Raw genomic sequence first — 17,350 nt, 5'->3', positions numbered from 1 at the left:
AGCAGAGGGCACCTGGTTGCAGAGGGGTCTTAGGTGGACGGCGGCGTAGTCCAAGGCGGGCAGGCGCATGGGTGGGGGTTGTAGACGTCCGAGGATGGCTAGGTCGCGAACGAAGAGGTACAGCGGTGGCGACGGACAAGGAAGGTGTGGATGAAAGCAAGGGGGAGCACGGTAGCGTGCAAGAAAAGTGAACCGGAAGGAGGATTTAAATAGGCGAGGGGTATCGGAGTCCTACACCAGTTTGCAGGAAAACGAATAGCAGGTCACATCGGTAAGACTACGTTGGATGACAAATTGGGTTCGGACACAACTCGGTCCGTTGTGGTAGGTTTGAGGGTCAACTTTGGAGATGCCCTTATGCACCTGATTTGTAAACTTTCATTACACATTCCCATGTAGTTGTACAGTCCATCAAAAACCCAATTCGGTGCCCAGACTCATCTGCACCCGGCCAGAAAGCAAATCAAAACAAATACTAAAAAAATTCAAAAAAATCCAATTTATTTTTTGTGACAGATAATTTTATGTGTGAGGTTCGCTCCAAATTTCAACTTATTTAGACATCTGAGCAGCTCTCTGCAAAAAAAAGAAAATCGGGTCAGAACAATGTGTGAACAATAAACTTTTTTACAGACCCTGATTTTGTTTTTTTGCTGAGAGTTGCTCAAATGTTCAAATGAGTTAAAACATGAAGCGCACCTCACACATAAACTTATCTACCACACAAAAATAATTTGGAATTTTTTGAATCTTTTAGCATTTGTTTTGATTTTTTTTCGTGGGGGGGGGGGGGGGGGGGGGGTGCAGATGAGCTTGGGAGCAAAAACGCCGCACTCTACAGTCCATTTGGTATTTATCTTTTCTTCTATATATACTCTTGCGTTCTTGGAATCTTCAAAAACCTTACATAGGGCCCAAATTTTGCTACAACTATGAGAAGCTTTTAATGCTTGGACCGGTGCATTTCTGATAACTGAATGCCAAAACTTTCAAAGGAAATACATCATAGCACGTAGACAAGAAAAAAATGAGAAAAGAAAGATGCGAAAGAAAAAAAGGAGTACAAACAAGAACGTTTACCACCACTCTCATATTATATCAATCAGTCATCTCAAGAGCTAGACCCGTCATCAGACAAGGACCAGAATTCAATCACAACACGGCATAAAACTTGGCGGCGGCAGCAGCAGCAGAGTACCACATCATGCCGCGACATTTGTCAATCAGTCGAAATGTATATCCAAAGAGCTGACTATAAATAACCAAATGGGCTAAGCGTTCATTCTACAACCACATTCCCAGGCACGCGGCAGGCTAGCAGGGATGTCAATCAGCTTGAACAATGAAGATATCACGGTGACAGCGTAAGTCGAGCATGGAGCACTTGATCTCATCTGCGCGGCTCCATCGAACTGCCATTCTTCTACTCGGGCAGCCGCTCATGTACATCATTGACGCAGCATGTCTCGCAGCTGAAGCACCTGCTGACGTTGCTCCGGGGGCAGCGCGTTGATCTGCTCCGGCGACATGCTCATGACTTGCTGTACTAGCATCTTTTCCATGTCCGCTGTCAACTGCTCGAATAACAACTACGTGAGTGGTTCATTTTTTAGGAAAAGGGGGTAAAGCGTAGCCCATATGACCACTTGTGTTCTAAAATGCAGTTGCAGGGACACTTACAGGTGCTTCTAGGCGGCCTGTCTGCATGCCGCCAATCCCTTGGGTCATCTGTCCAGGTAGACCTTGAAATTGTCCAGGGAAATGGGAGCCAGCCGACGATGCTTCTTGGTTGCCACGCCCCCATGGAGCTGATCTATCGACTTGCATACTTTGGGAATTGTAGTGCGAGCTCACATGTGAATTAGCCTGTTAAACAGACAAATTACAAGAGTTAACTGTTGATTTTTGAGTCCATGATTGACACATCACAGATAAGGTGGGACTGTTAGAATCTGGCGAACAACAATAATCTATCTAAGAAGTGATGTGTGGTTTGCATAGACTAAAAATAGGTTGTGATTGATGTCCTTATACTAAATTTCAGGTTGTCCTTGATGTCCAAAGTCAGCAATAAGCTGGCAATCCATAAATCAACAAAATCCAAGACATGAATTAAACCTGAAACTGGCTTGTTAAGGGTTTCCTATTCAATCTTTGCAAGAGAATATGGAATGACCAGCTTTCAGAGGAGTTTATGCGCGAAAAAATGTTGAAGAGATGCTTAAAACTGTCCATGGATTAGATATTATATATGAGCCCTCAATTTTTGTGATGTCCTAACAAGAATAACTAGGATATGTGGTCCTTGCTGAGAAAACATAAACGTTTTAAGCATGCTATATTTGGCGTTTGGTTCAACTGTCCAAGCAAAAACCCTGTGAGCAGTATCAAATATTGAAAGGAGGAATAAATAATGACATGGTGGTAAAGAATTTGGAGCACAGCAGCAAGAAAAAACAGTAACTTTTGAACTGCATGTGCACTGATTTTTTTTATAATGTCAAGTGTCAATCAGAACAAGGAAAAGAACTGTAGAACCTAGCCAAGTAAAACATGTAGAAGGCAATGCGAATGTCATTTAGGCCAACATGTGTGAAATATTAGTCTATTGGATTATAGATAATAAGAGTCAATTCATGTGCTACTTTATAATGCTGATAATATGTCATATGATACAGATAATTTATAACAGCAGTCAGGACTACTACACTATGATAGCAAGAGGTTAGTTAACAATTACTCATTGCATGCATGGTTCTTCGAGACCTAAAACTCCTGAGATAATAGCAGATCAACAATACTCCATCATTTCATTTACATCCTGAAACTGATTTTGCACAGCAAATGCTGAGGAAAGGCAGAAACATTCAGGAATATACTTGCACTTTTCTTTACACGAGGAAAAAGTCAACTTTAAGACAGCATAATCAAATTAATCATATCTTCCAGAAGATGAGATATCACACCTGGTATAGCTGTGGTGGTGGCTGATTCGGCAATGGTGGTGGCTGGTTGGGTAATTGCTGCTGCTGTTGACCTGTAAAGAAAGAATTTTGTGGATTCCCACCTGGCTGAGAAATTCCAAATATCATGGTCAGTTTGCAAAAGAGTATATAGTTATCAGAACCACATAAATTTAGTATAGAACCTTACATGAAACATTGGTTGTTGCAACATGTGCTGACCATATGTACTGGGTATTTGCTGATGCATCTGATGTGTATATGCCTGCATGGAAGGTGGCCTAGGCAACTGGGGCAGAGGTGGCTGTAATTGCTGGTTAAACATTCCAGGATTTTGCAATGGTTGCTGTGGTTGACTGTTCACTGTTGGCATATGAGATGGAACATTTGAATACTGTGGAGGAGCATGAGGAGGCATGGTAACATTTGGATACTGAGATGACTGCGGTGCTGATGCAGAATGCATCTGATGGATAGGGTATCCTTTTGATTGTGCTGATTGTGGTGGATTTGCTGGCATAGGTGGAAGGTCCAAAGATGATGTCACATTAGAAGCGCCCAATGGAAATTGGCCAGAAGGTTGCAAATTCTGTTGATTGGTAGGCAAGGGAGGCTGGGGCAAGTTAACATGATCTTGTACTGTAGCTTTAACTGATGCAGGAGGAGTTGTCTGAGCAGCTGCTGGCTGGGGCGTGTCGGAAGATTGTGCCTGTGGAACAACAAGCATTTGATGACCAAAAATATTCAATTTCAACATTAATAATCCAAGTATTAACGTCAAAGAACATATGTTACGTACAGCTTTAGGTGTTTTGACCATTCCGAGAACCACTTGGGCCTGCAAGGAGAAAATATACTATATGAGAAATTCATCCAGCACAAATGGGTACAACAGATTCAATCATTGTAAGAAAAATAATCAAGTTGAAACTTGAAAGTTCACATATGCAGGCAGATAACACACCAAACAATCCTGTATTGACTGCAAGATAACAAGGCAAGTTTGCCAGGAGGACAAAAGCAAAAACATTAATGATGTTTATTAGAATGCTTATAACAATTGAACAAACCATTGGGAAACAGGCATATTAGAACAAGTAGTGGATTCGGTTTTTGTCTTTTATATTTTTATTTTCTGCAGGGTAGGGAGAAGCCTTGCGCCTTCTTTTTTTTGAAGGCAAGTGACTTTGCAAACTGCTCAATTTTGCCCTCTAGGGCCGGGAACTAATGAATAAAAAAGGGTTGGATACGCCCCTCTACCATATCTAGAGAAAAGTTTGCTAGAAAAGCGTAAGCGTGTGACACAAATTCTTCTTCTTCGTCCATTTTCTTTCCATATAGAAACAACAGGTGTGAACGCCCTCTGGTGACACTATCAACGTTAACACAATATATACACCATGTTCCTATGACTGTATTTCCATCTAAATCATGTAAAGAGCGGCATATAATGTTTTCTACAACATAAATGACCCCCGATTCCACTCCCTATGCAAACATGAACCAGGTTTAACCGGGGTAGCCAGCAATTCACACCACATGTTCAGCGACTACCATTTGCGACAGGCATGGGGTTTTATCCTACCCCTTCCTGCATAGACACACGGAATCTGTACCAGGAAACCCACAAACCCTAGCGGCGCAGGCCGCGAGAGGACTCACCCGGAAGAGCGCGCGGGTGACGTCGGGGTTCTGGACGAGCATTCGGCGCACCCTCTCCTGGTCGTGGTCGAGCATGGCCTGCGGGACGAGGCGAAAAGGGTGAGGAGGCCGGGAGGGGGGGGAACCGGGCTCGTAGGGTTTGGGGATTGGGGGGCGCACCTTCATCTGGGACATGAGGTCGTACATCTCGGGGCGGGACATGCCGGAGATGTGGGTCGCGAGGGCCTCGCCCGCCGGCTGATTCGCCGTCATGGCGCGCGCGGGGGCAGGGGAGCGGCCGGAGCCGGTGCGGCGGCGATTTGGGCGGAGGCCGGGGAGCGCTATCCGTGCTGCGAGCTTCAAGCCTGTGTTTGTCTGTGGGCTGTGGCCGGTCGGTCGATTCCTTGATGTGGGCCAGGCCTTTTCTTTTCTGCGGAGAAAAGGGCCCATGCTCTAAAACGAGAAAAAAAAATTACTGTCTCGAATCAAACTTTCTAAATTTTGACCAAGTTTATAAAAAAAAGTTAACATTCACAATACCAAATCAATACCATTAGAATCATTATTCAATATAATTGCATACCATATATACTTCTTATCGTGAAAGCTAGGTTATTTTATATTAACCTGGTCACTTAGGTCAAAGGTAATATGCGGAGTAAATAAAAATGAAAGGAGCACTGGGTCTTTTTCATTTTTTTGCGATGATTATTTTTCTGTGAAGGGCCTACTTTAATTGAAAAATATATAAATTTTCAACGATTTTAACTGTTGGAAAACTTATATGTGTGTAGTTTACTTTTCCTTCCCTTCCAATGGCATCTTTTGGGTTCGATTTATTAGGGTTTTCTTCATTTACTTGTGCCTCTTGGAAAAAAATCCATATGGTTCTATTGTGTGTCAATTAGGCCTACATGATTCAAGTTGGATGACAGTGGAATCATTTCCATGCATCTTTTTTTCACCCTGCAAGTCAAAAACAGCCCTAAGAACCTCCTTGGAAATTTGGGAATTTGCAAGGCGGGGAATTGAATGCGTAAATCTTGCATAAAAATGTTAACATGTGAATTCACGAACTTGCCTCTTTAAGCGATTTTTGCCTAAATTTTACACTGTGTTTGGAAAGAGGAGATTCATGCAAGACGCGGATTATCGAAGTGGGGGTGGGGGTTTAAATCAATTTATAGGATTGTGAGAAAAACAGTCTGGTTACCAAGGTGACTTCATTAATCATGGTCTTATCGTATATGGACATCAACAAATGTACAGAAAGGCAATTATAGAAGGACAGTAGAACACCTAAGATTTTGGTAAGGAGGGAGTACTCCGTTTAACGAAAATTTTGTCTTCAGAATGTGCATGCAAGCTGTGTAAGAATATTAAAACGAGCTGCCACTAATCCATGTTACAACAATTGCTACTGCGGTCGAAGAGTGAATTTGGTGCAGATGAGACGGTTCACAGTCGCAAACCACTGTTACATTATTTCTCATCAAGTCGACAATGTGTGCACGATGCGTAGTCATCTCTATGCCTCAGAGAATGCGATGACCACGGACCATTCAGAAAAACGCCTCATCTCAACGCATGTTCTGACAACTAAGCATAAGGCAAACTTGGTGGCGTGGTCTCAAACTCTTAACAGAGACCGTGTGCTATACATATAGCCTATTCTTCACATGGGAATGGGATGCCCAAGAAATGGAGATCGTTATAAGAAGATGGGATGAGTGCTGATATCAGTCGTAATGTTAGGCAACCTAAACTGCCCAAACTACCAAGCCATTTGACTAGAAACGCAATTGCACAGGAGTCTCGATATGCTCTCCTTCCAACAAAAAACAAGCGCAGCTAGGATTAGGTCAATTTGGAGCTTTGTCCTTCCAGCAGATCAGATCCATCACCGCCGCCATATGCTCTTGCGTTGCTTCGCTTGCTTGTGCCTGTAAGATGGTGAAGTAATGCTCATTCAATTCACAGAAGAAAGAAAAAAAAAACAGGTTTGTATAACAAACAAATAGCTGGTCCTAGATAGGCAGATCCAGACAGGCATTCTAAGCTTGAAATCTGATACACTCAAGGTCAATGTCCTAATTTTGCACTAGTGGGATTGGTGTAGTAGTTCTCAAAGAAGCATGATTCTACTACATAATTGCCAAGTCAAGCACAACACCTAAAAAATCCGTACTTCGAAATTCAGATCAACTTATGCATAAGGTGTACCAACTAAACAACATACACAACCGCCATGACAGTCCACAACAAATGCCACACAAAAGAGAGGTCCACTCGTGTAGTTACACTGATGACATCTATACCAATATATCACGTTCAGAATAATGTAAAGACAGCAAACCTAAATAACAGCCATCCTGCAGTAGAATGTAACCATGATAGTCCACAACAAATGCCACACAAAGAGAGTTTCATTCGTCAATGTAAAGACGGCAAACCTAAAATAGTCTAAATGACGGGCATCCTGCAGTAGAATGCAACCATGACAGTCCACAACAAATGCCACACAAAGAGAGTTTCAGTCGTCAATGTAAAGACGACAAACCTAAAATATTCTAAATGACAGGCATCCTGTAGTAGAATGTAACCATGTGCTTACCTCTCCAGTTCTTTGCTACGCTTACGGAACTCTTTAGCAACGTCATGACCTTGATAGGAAGCAAGCACTGCCCGAATATCAGAAGGCCTTGCTATGGCAAGATCTGTAATATAAAAGTTAGCATCATTAACACTTAAGCACTTTGAGGTCACAGACTCAGAAGACAACAACGAAGATACCTAGAACCACATGGTAATGCCGTAAGACAGGAGATGCTTTTTTTTAGGGATACAGGAGACGTGTTGGTACACTTACACTCAAGAAATGGAATCAGATCCAGCAATTCAGTGTCATCAGTTTCAAGTTTCCAGGGTTTGACTGTAACACAATTTTCAGGTTGCAGGCAGGATTCAAGAGCATGTGCGCTGACGTAAAGAACTTGCGCAGGATTTCTGTTCAACTTTGACAAATCCTGGTAAAACATGACAAAAAATATTAAAAGGAGAAATATCATACAGTAACAAAACGGAAGGCTTGGTGATGGCTCACATGTCAGAAAATTGACCCAATAAACAAATAAACAGATAAATACACAATTGAATGGTTCACTTCTCTTGAAATTCCCAACAATACAAGCATCGATCTTAATTTACAATAGAAAGAATACTATAATACTGTATTAGTGTCCATATTGATTTACATGCATCCTTGGGTATAGGCTCACATACTTATTTAGGAGCACATACCGTGAATGATTGAAAGGAGATTATTAGTATAAAACAGCAAAATGGATGATATTCACTATTACTGACAATCTTTTATTCTTTATGGAGTGTGCTTATTGCTCAAATAGTAAAGCCAGGCAGTCTTCATACCCGATAATGTTTACCATCTTGGTACTTAGTTGCAGGCCTTGATAATTTGCGTATCTGACCCGTTGAGTCCAACCTTTCAACCACAGGGTCCACATACTACAAGTGAAACATGTAGACATTAGGGTATTAACATAACAGTCTACCTGAAGGATAAGTTAAAAACAACTTACCATTTGCACTTGATCAGAATATACAACAACTTCATACATGGTTGCCATATGTTGCAGAAAAGCCTCAACTCCTGGTCTCTTGAATGTCTTCCAACCTCTCTCACGCTTTACACAGAGAGAAAACATTACATTGATATTCCTGAATTGCACAAATAGGAAAATAAAAAGAGGATAAAAAATGAAAGACAATTTATGAATTATCCCATGCAATGGAACTAATAGCAACATAGGTAAGATGAGTTGAGTTCAACCCTCATCCTGCTATGTTATCGTAAGGCAATGGAAAATCTCATGAGCATGTTACATGCCTATACACAACCAAGCAAACGAGCCCTGGATGCGGCAATGGAAAAAATCTCATGAGCATGTTACATGCCTAGGCACAAATATCTGCTTCGTTTGGGTAATGCTTAACTGTCATGGGAGTGTACCGAGCCCCTAGCCCAAATTATGGGAAGACCTACTGTTCACGCGTACTGTAGCACAACAGGGACTATTCTCGTCCAATCAAATGAAGAGATAGGAATCCTATTTATAAAGTTGTGCATAAATATTTAGGAAAATAAGAGATGAAAATAAAATTAGTTTTCCTTCAGTTAGAGATGGTTTCATTTAAGTTATATATTGTGCTGCACTTGTTAGCACATTATCTGACAGCATGGAAAACAAGCTGCACATTGCCACTCACATGGACTTGAAGTCTTTTTTTTATAACGTAAATATCAGTCCATGTATCATAGTACCACATTCCCATCAAATCCTAAGATTGGGTTATAGTACTGGAAAAAATCAATCAAAACAGGACTAAATATTTCATTCATCTACCTGCCAATCATTGCATACAAGAGTGTCAGTCAGATCAACAACTAGGGTGAAGATATTCTGGTCGTCCGGATGTAAATCTGGCAACAGTTTGTCTGATGCGGGTTCAGTAAAGCCCTGTCAAACAAATATTTGGTGTGATTATTAACATTTACTAGAAATACAACTGTTAGATAAAAAATGGAAATATTATAATTCGTAACTAACCACAACATGATCTTCAATTCTGGCCCTAATTTCCAGGTAAAGCTCTATCGCTGCAACAGGAACTGCAGTACCAAAACGTACACAACTAGTATTAAGTATTAACAAGGTGCCAAACAAAAAGGTATACTGGAGCTCAAGGAATAATTTTGATTATATTTATGTATTCAGAAGACTCCATCCGCTGCACAAACATGCCATTCTAAGATTTTACAGTCCTATCCCACCAAGGCTGCATGGCATGTATCTGAAGTATTAACAAGGTACCAAACAAAAAAGGTATACTGGAGCTCAAGGAATAATTTTGACTATATGGTATGTATTCAATAAGTACTCCATCCGTTGCACAAACATGTCATTCTAAGATTTTACAACCCCGTCCCACCAAGGCTGCATGGCATGTATCCGAAATACCACATTCCCCTCCTTAGTTACCTCACTTATCACTACTGGATGGGTGGGTGCTACTCTAGTCATAGTAAGTAGTGAACCTTGTGAATAATAACTTTTTGGGGTATGCAAAGGAAAGGATGGCAAGAATTGCCTCGTAGTCGTAGAATGACACGTATTTAGGAAGAAAATGTGTAAGCTAGAACAGCATCTATTGTGGAACAGAGGGAGTAGCGGCATAACTGTATTTAATTCCAATCTTCAATGCATTCACTGAGGACAATTCTTTTGATTTATGACTTACTATAATGTTCGTCAGATCAATGTTATTGGAACGTGTACAAAAGCATCAAGTGAGGAAAGAAGTGAGAGGAGGTAGAAAACAAACAGCAAGAGAGTAAAAACTGTAATATGGCAATCTTGCCGTCCAAAAGGAAAAAATATTTCAGGTAGTAGAAGAAAAGAAGGCAAGTATAATAATAATAACAATAAGATGCCATGGCTTGTACCTTTCATAGCTGTTTCGTAAGCCCTAGCCCGAAATTTCTGCACAAACAAAGCACAGACACTCTAGTATTAGACACAGTTTGACAGACAACAAGGCTGCTAGCTGCAGTTTATTCCCACAATCTCCATTTGTTTCTGTATCACATATAAGTATATTGATGATTTTGGATATCATAGACCTTGTGACAGAACATAGTGATAGTTTAACAATATGTTGCATGTTTCTGTATCGCTAGAGAGGCTTTCCCTTGGACCTCTTACTGCCAGTGCTTTGTTGCATTACACGTTTACAACAAACAGAGCTGCCAATAGGCCAATCAGGTACTCCTCTGTAAACTCCAACTCACCTAGCGAAATTACTCGAGCAAGCAACGAAGCAACGACAATGATGGGAAGACGGCGCGGCATTGGTTAATTCTTACCTCGAATTCTGAAGCGTCCTCCGCGACGGGGATCGGGGTGGTCATCTCCTTCCTGAACTCCAGGGTCTTCTTGTCAACCTCGGACAGCGAATAGGCTGACGCAAAGGGGAAGGAACAAACAAACAAGGCAAGGTCAAGCAAAAGTTGGAACGCGGATGCAAGCGCGGAACCCCAAACGGGAAGGAAGCGCCCGAGCGGAGATCAGGGCGGCGGGGTCGCACCGTGGGTGGCGTAGCCGGCGCCGCCGATGGCTCCGGCAAAGGCCGCGAAGACGCCGAACTTGAGCAGGCCCCTGACCCAGCCCTTGCGGGCCGCGGGGGGAGGCGGCGCCGCGGCGGCCGCCTCCGCGCCAGCGCCGGACGCCGCCGCAGCCGCAGCGGCCGCGGCCTCCTCGGCGGCGGCCGCGGAGGAGGCCGCGCGGTAGGCGTAGGAGGAGGGGGAGGGGGCGCCGCGGGCGTAGGAGGAGTAGGAGGAGGAGGGGGTGGAGAGGGCGGCGACGTCGGGCCGGGGCAGGAGGAGGGCCCGCGATCTCGCGGCGGCGAGGCGGAGCATGGCTGGCGGGGGGCTGGCTGGCTTGGGGGGAAAGAAAGAAAAGGAAGAAGGGGAGAAGAAGAGGGGGGGATTGTTCCCGTGGGGTTTGCGTTTGGTTTGTAGCGGAGGGGAGGGGTTTAAGCGAGCAAATGCCAAAGACGAACTGATTTCAACCCCAACCTGGTTGCGGCGGAGAGCAACGACGAAGCCTGAACTCTGCGCGTCCCTGCGGCGCTGTCGGGGTTCCGCCGCGGGCTTCTGGGCCGGCCAGATGGGCCTTACCTAGCTTCTCCACACACAAATCCATTTTGATATGGCCTGCAAAAAAAATCTCAGCAAGAAAATTGATTATAGCCTGCAAAACAATTTCTGCCCTATTATGGGCAATTTGGAAAAGTCGTAATGGTATGATATTCAACAGAAAGAAAATCTATGACCCTATGTGTGTGGTGAAACCAATTTGCAATTGGATCTCGAATTGGGCTATTTTGTAGATAAAGGAACCAGAGGAAAGAACGCTGATGCTGTGGGCAAGGGTGGTAGAACAAAGTGGCAAGTGAAGTTTATCATGCTGCACAGGGGTAGAGGCTGGGTGTTCCAAGGCTTGGTGGCTAAAGGTGAGTCCATAGGAGCGTGTTGGTCTCTCATCCTGGCATTCATTTTCCCTCTTTTTGCGTAGTTTAATATCTAGTTGGTGGTTAGACTTAGTAGGAGTTTGTGGTTATGTGACTGCTGTTGCTAGGAGTGAGATGTCACTCCTGGATGCTTGGTGTTCGACTGGATCTTGATTTATTTAAATGAAATCGGAGGGGGAAACCCCTCTTTTGCCCAAAAGAAAGGCTGCAAAATGGTTGCTCAAATATGTCTTTTTTTAGATCTCAAAATTAAAATGTTTTATAGCGATTTTTTGTCACCCTATGCACTGTAATTAGTTTCATTTGTAACATATGTACCCTCTATACATCTAAGCTTTTTCCCCCTTAAAATGTTTGGAAAATAAATTTTATTTTTTTATTAATTTTATAAAGCATGCACCATGTATTAAAGTTCATCAGCTATTTTACAAAATGTCAACCAGGTTTGCAAATATGGTTTGTTGTGTTTTATGTTTTTAATGAAAAACTAAAATTATTCGCGCAATTTTAGTATAATTGTCATGAGAGTTACAAAAATGTTTGTACGATTTAACAAAAATGTTCACATGTTGAAAAAACTTGTTCATGAAATTTCAAATGAATGTTCATGGAAAGTAAAAGGTAGTCCACATAATTTTTCAGAAATATTCGTTGTACGTAAAAATATTATGCCATTTTAAAAAATTGTTATTGACACTTAAAATCTTTATAAATTTTAAAAAGCATTCATATAAATGTGAAATTTTGTTTGCGCAATATTTCAAGAATGGTCATGACATGTAAAAAAATGTTTGTACATTAAAATAGGCAGGACTAAAATGAATTCGAAAGAGAAAAAAAAAGAACGAAACCGGAAAAAAAACAAAAAAAAAACAACCTTAGTTCCTGAATGTAGGACGTCAAAACGAAACCTTGGAGCGAACCAACCTATGGTTGGATGGTTAGAGGACAGTGGTATCCCCATCCACAAGGGTTCAAGTCTTGGTGTTCGCATTATTCCTGAATTTATTTTAGTATTTCCGGCGATGCACTTTTAGTGGGAGAAGACGTTCCCGTCGACGACGAGGCACCTACGGTGACTTTGTAAATCTCAAGATGATATGCCAGTTTAGTCTCTCGGAGGTGCTCATAGGGGTAGGATGTGCATGTGTGCGTTCATAGGGATGAGTGCATGCGCGTATGTATTTCCCCAAAATGCAAGAAGCAACGTTATTGGGCCAGGCCACTTTGCGCGAGACATAGCTCGTCTATGACTCGTTATCAGTCTCGCAATAAAGATATAGCTCTTGCGATTAGATGTTGGGTAAACGCACACACCCAATGACATGCTCGACCCGATTAGTGTTAATCCAATTATTTTCGGAATCAATAACTCCCGAGTGCCAGGTTTTATGCTCTCTCCTCGAACGACCTTTTACCCGTAGGATGGCAGCACTGATCCTAAAGCATGTCCAGGCAGCCACGTCATCGATTCCTTTCGTTCGGAAAAGGAGGTGGCTATCCCGAACGTTTCCATCGCCCACACCCTGCTACCTTATCCATCTTATCTCCTTACCCACCATGCACTCCCAAGCAAACCTCCACTCCATCCCCTTTCCTCGCTACGGAGCACGGAGGCAGAGCACCAAGCGTCGGCGACGAGGCGGCCATGCGCCGGTATTGAGGCTGGCTGTGCCATAGACGAGGCGGGCAGCGGCGGACACGAGGCGGGCGCCGGCGGGGAGGAGCTCCACCGGATCCAACATCGGGATGTTGTGCGACGGAGATAGGGCGAGTTGCGTTGTCCTCGCCGCCATCACGCCTCCCAAACTCCCCGGCGCTGAGCCTTGATTATATTTTCATGAGTGTTTATTTGCCATCTTTTTCAACAAAAATCCATGTACCCGTTACATTTTTCCAAAAAGTTGCCATGTGTTTTAGTGAAAAAGTCTCCTAAATTTGCCATCTTTTCTTTTGAAGAAAAACTTACTAAATTTGCCATGTGTAAACATTTCATTATCGTTCATTATAGGTAGTGGGATAATTTTATTTATTTATTTATTAATCCATGGTAAAATTATGTTTTGAGATCATGGAAATTTATGTATGAGATCATGGACCATAGCAAATTCCTTTCTTTTCTTTAATTTTCATGATGGAAATTTTATTCTTTAGTGCCATGGCAATTGTATTTTTTAAAAATGGCAATTTATATTACCACACCATGGCAAATTCCTCGCACATAATTTTGTGTTCAAATTGTGCATACAATATATGGAAATTTAATTAAAAATACCATGGCATTTTTTACTATGAATCTTCCATGGCAACTTTTTTTGTTTGCATGATGGCATTTAAAACAAATTCTTTTTACCCATTGATGACCCACAAGTATAGGGGATCTACCGTAGTCCTTTCAACAAGTAAGAGTGTCGAACCCAACGAGGAGCAGAAGGAAATGACAAGCGGTTTTCAGCAAGGTATTCTCTGCAAGCACTGGAATTATCGGTAACAGATAGTTGTGTGATAAGATAATTCGTAACGGGTAACAAGTAACAAACGTAACTAAGGTGCAGCAAGGTGGCCCAATCCTTTTTGTAGCAAAGGAAAAGCCTGGACGAACTCTTATATAAAGCAAAGCGCTCCCGAGGACACATGGGAATTACAGTCAAGCTAGTTTTCATCATGCTCATATGATTCACGTTCGTTACTTTGATAATTTGATATGTGGGTGGACCGGTGCTTGGGTGTTGTTCTTCCTTGGACAAACCTCCCATTTATGATTGACCCCTCTCGCAAGCATCCGCAACTACGAAAGAAGAATTAAGATAAATCTAACCATATCATGAAGCATATGGATCCAAATCAGCCCCTTACGAAGCAACGCATAAACTAGGGTTTGATCTTCTGTCACTCTAGCAACCCATCATCTTGTTGGAAATATGCCCTAGAGGCAATAATAAATGGTTATTATTATATTTCTTTGTTCATGATAATTGTCTATTGTTCATGCTATAATTGTGTTATCCGGAAATCGTAATACATGTGTGAATACATAGACCACAATGTGTCCCTAGTAAGCCTCTAGTTGACTAGTTCGTTGATCAACAGATAGTCATGTTTTCCTGACTATGGACATTGGATGTCATTGATAACGGGATCACATCATTAGGAGAATGATGTGATGGACAAGACCCAATCCTAAGCATAGCTCAAAGATCGTGTAGTTCGTTTGCTAGAGCTTTTCCAATGTCAAGTATCTTTTCCTTAGACCATGAGATCGTGCAACTCCCGGATACCGTAGGAGTGCTTTGGGTGTGCCAAACGTCACAACGTAACTGGGTGACTATAAAGGTACACTACGGGTATCTCCGAAAGTGTCTGTTGAGTTGGCACGGATCGAGACTGGGATTTGTCACTCCGTATGATGGAGAGGTATCTCTGGGCCCACTCGGTAATGCATCATCATAATGAGCTCAATATGACTAAGGAGTTAGCCACGGGATCATACATTACGGTACGAGTAAAGAGACTTGCCGGTAACGAGATTGAACAAGGTATTGGGATACCGACGATCGAATCTCGGGCAAGTAACATACCGATTGACAAAGGAAATTGTATATGGGATTGATTGAATCCTCGACATCGTGGTTCATCCGATGAGATCATCGTGGAACATGTGGGAGCCAACATGGGTATCCAGATCCCGCTATTGGTTATTGACCGGAGAGGCGTCTCGGTCATGTCTGCATGTCTCCCGAACCCGTAGGGTCTACACACTTAAGGTTCGGTGACGCTAGGGTTGTAGAGATATTAGTATGCGGAAACCCGAAAGTTGTTCGGAGTCCCGGATGAGATCCCGGACGTCACTAGGAGTTCCGGAATGGTCCGGAGGTGAAGAATTATATATAGGAAGTCCAGTTTCGGCCACCGGGAAAGTTTCGGGGGTTATCGGTATTGTACCGGGACCACCGGAAGGGTCCCGGGGGTCCACCGGGTGGGGCCACCTATCCCGGAGGGCCCCATGGGCTGAAGTGGGAAGGGAACCAGCCCTTAGTGGGCTGGGGCGCCCCCCTTGGGCCTCCCCCTGCGCCTAGGGTTGGAAACCCTAGGGGTGGGGGGCGCCCCACTTGGCTTGGGGGGGGGAAGCCACCCCCCTTCCCCCTTGGCCGCCCCCCATGTAGATGGGTTCCAGGGCCGGCGCCCCCCCCTCCAGGGGGCCTATAAATAGTGGGGGGAGGGAGGGCAGCAGGACCATAGCCCCTGGCGCCTCCCTCTCCCCCTGCAACACCTCTCCGTCCCGCTTGTGCTTGGCGAAGCCCTGCCGGGATCCCGCTACTTCCACCACCACGCCGTCGTGCTGCTGGATCTCCATCAACCTCTCCTTCCCCCTTGCTGGATCAAGAAGGAGGAGACGTCGCTGCTTCGTACGTGTGTTGAACGCGGAGGTGCCGTCCGTTCGGCACTCGGTCATCGGTGATTTGGATCACGGCGAGTACGACTCCATCAACCCCGTTCATTAGAACGCTTCCGGTCGCGATCTACAAGGGTATGTAGATGCACTCCTTTCCCCTCGTTGCTAGTATACTCCATAGATGGATCTTGGTGATGCGTAGGAAATTTTAAAATTCTGCTACGATCCCCAACACATCTACTTATTACTTCCCAATGCCTTCCCCTAGGCCCAAATCATGATGAAGTGTCATGTAGTCGACGTTCACATAACACCACTAGAAGATAGACAACATACATCTCATCAAAATATCGAACGAATACCAAATTCACATGATTACTTATAACAAGACTTCTCCCATGTCCTCAGGAACAAGCTTAACTACTCACAAAGCATATTCATGTTCATAATCAGAGGAGTATTAATTATCATTAAGGATCTGAACATATGATCTTCCACCGAATAAACCAACTAGCATCAACTACAAGGAGTAATCAACACTATTAGCAACCCACAGGTACCAATCCGAGGTTTTGAGAGAAAGATCGGATACAAGAGATGAACTAGGGTTTAAGAGGAGATGGTGCTGGTGAAGATGTTGATGGAGATTGACCCCCTCTCGATGAGAGGATCGTTGGTGATGACGATGGCGATGATTTCCTCCTTCAGGGGGGGGGGGTGTTTCCCCGGCAGAACAGCTCCGCCGGAGCCCTAGATTGGTTCCGCCTTGAGACGGCGGCGCTTCGTCTCGAAAGCTTCCTTCTGATTTTTTCCAGGTCAAAACACACCATATAGCAGAAGATGGGCACCAGTGGCCTGACAGGGGGCCCACAAGGCAGGGGCGCGCCCAGGGGGTAGAGCGCGCCCCCACCCTTGTGGATGGCTGGTGGCCGCCCTCTGGTGCTTTCTTCGCCCAATATTATTTATATATTCCAAAATAATTCTCCTTGAAGTTTCAAGACTTTTGGAGTTGTGCAGAATAGGTCTCTTAGATTTGCTCCTTTTCCAGTCCAGAATTCTAGCTGCCGGCATTCTCCCTCTTCATGTAAACCTTGTAAAATAAGGGAGAAAAGGCATAAGTATTGTACCAAAATAGGTGATAACAACCCATAATGCAATAAATATCAATATAAAATCACTATGCAAAATGGACATATCAACTCCCCCAAGCTTAGACCTCGCTTGTCCCCAAGCGAAAGCCGAA

At 43.5% G+C, this 17,350-nt stretch overlaps 2 protein-coding genes across 2 annotated transcripts; both read right to left on the bottom strand.

Annotated features, from left to right (window-relative positions):
• Window positions 1–1,075: 1,075 nt before the first annotated feature.
• LOC109754828 (uncharacterized) lies at window positions 1,076–5,069 on the bottom strand. Its single transcript, XM_020313723.3, has 7 exons — window positions 4,785–5,069; window positions 4,626–4,703; window positions 3,763–3,801; window positions 3,154–3,672; window positions 2,967–3,071; window positions 1,681–1,866; window positions 1,076–1,574 (listed from the first exon to the last, which is right to left on the bottom strand). Exons 1-7 carry the CDS (start codon window positions 5,052–5,054, stop codon window positions 1,449–1,451), a joined length of 1,323 nt encoding a protein of 440 aa, XP_020169312.2. The 5' UTR covers window positions 5,055–5,069; the 3' UTR covers window positions 1,076–1,448.
• Window positions 5,070–6,184: 1,115 nt separating this feature from the next.
• LOC109754832 (mitochondrial import inner membrane translocase subunit TIM50) lies at window positions 6,185–11,182 on the bottom strand. The gene is made up of 10 exons (XM_020313726.4): window positions 10,770–11,182; window positions 10,549–10,643; window positions 10,129–10,165; window positions 9,233–9,294; window positions 9,029–9,142; window positions 8,204–8,308; window positions 8,034–8,129; window positions 7,474–7,630; window positions 7,219–7,321; window positions 6,185–6,547 (listed from the first exon to the last, which is right to left on the bottom strand). The coding sequence occupies exons 1-10, from the start codon at window positions 11,098–11,100 to the stop codon at window positions 6,505–6,507; spliced, it is 1,143 nt and encodes a 380-aa protein (XP_020169315.3). The 5' UTR covers window positions 11,101–11,182; the 3' UTR covers window positions 6,185–6,504.
• Window positions 11,183–17,350: the final 6,168 nt, after the last annotated feature.

This window comes from Aegilops tauschii, chromosome 1, assembly GCF_002575655.3.
Source record: "Aegilops tauschii subsp. strangulata cultivar AL8/78 chromosome 1, Aet v6.0, whole genome shotgun sequence".
NCBI classification, from domain to species: Eukaryota; Viridiplantae; Streptophyta; class Magnoliopsida; order Poales; family Poaceae; genus Aegilops; species Aegilops tauschii.
Note: the sequence above shows the minus strand (reverse complement) of the source record. Positions and strands in the feature narration are given on the sequence as shown.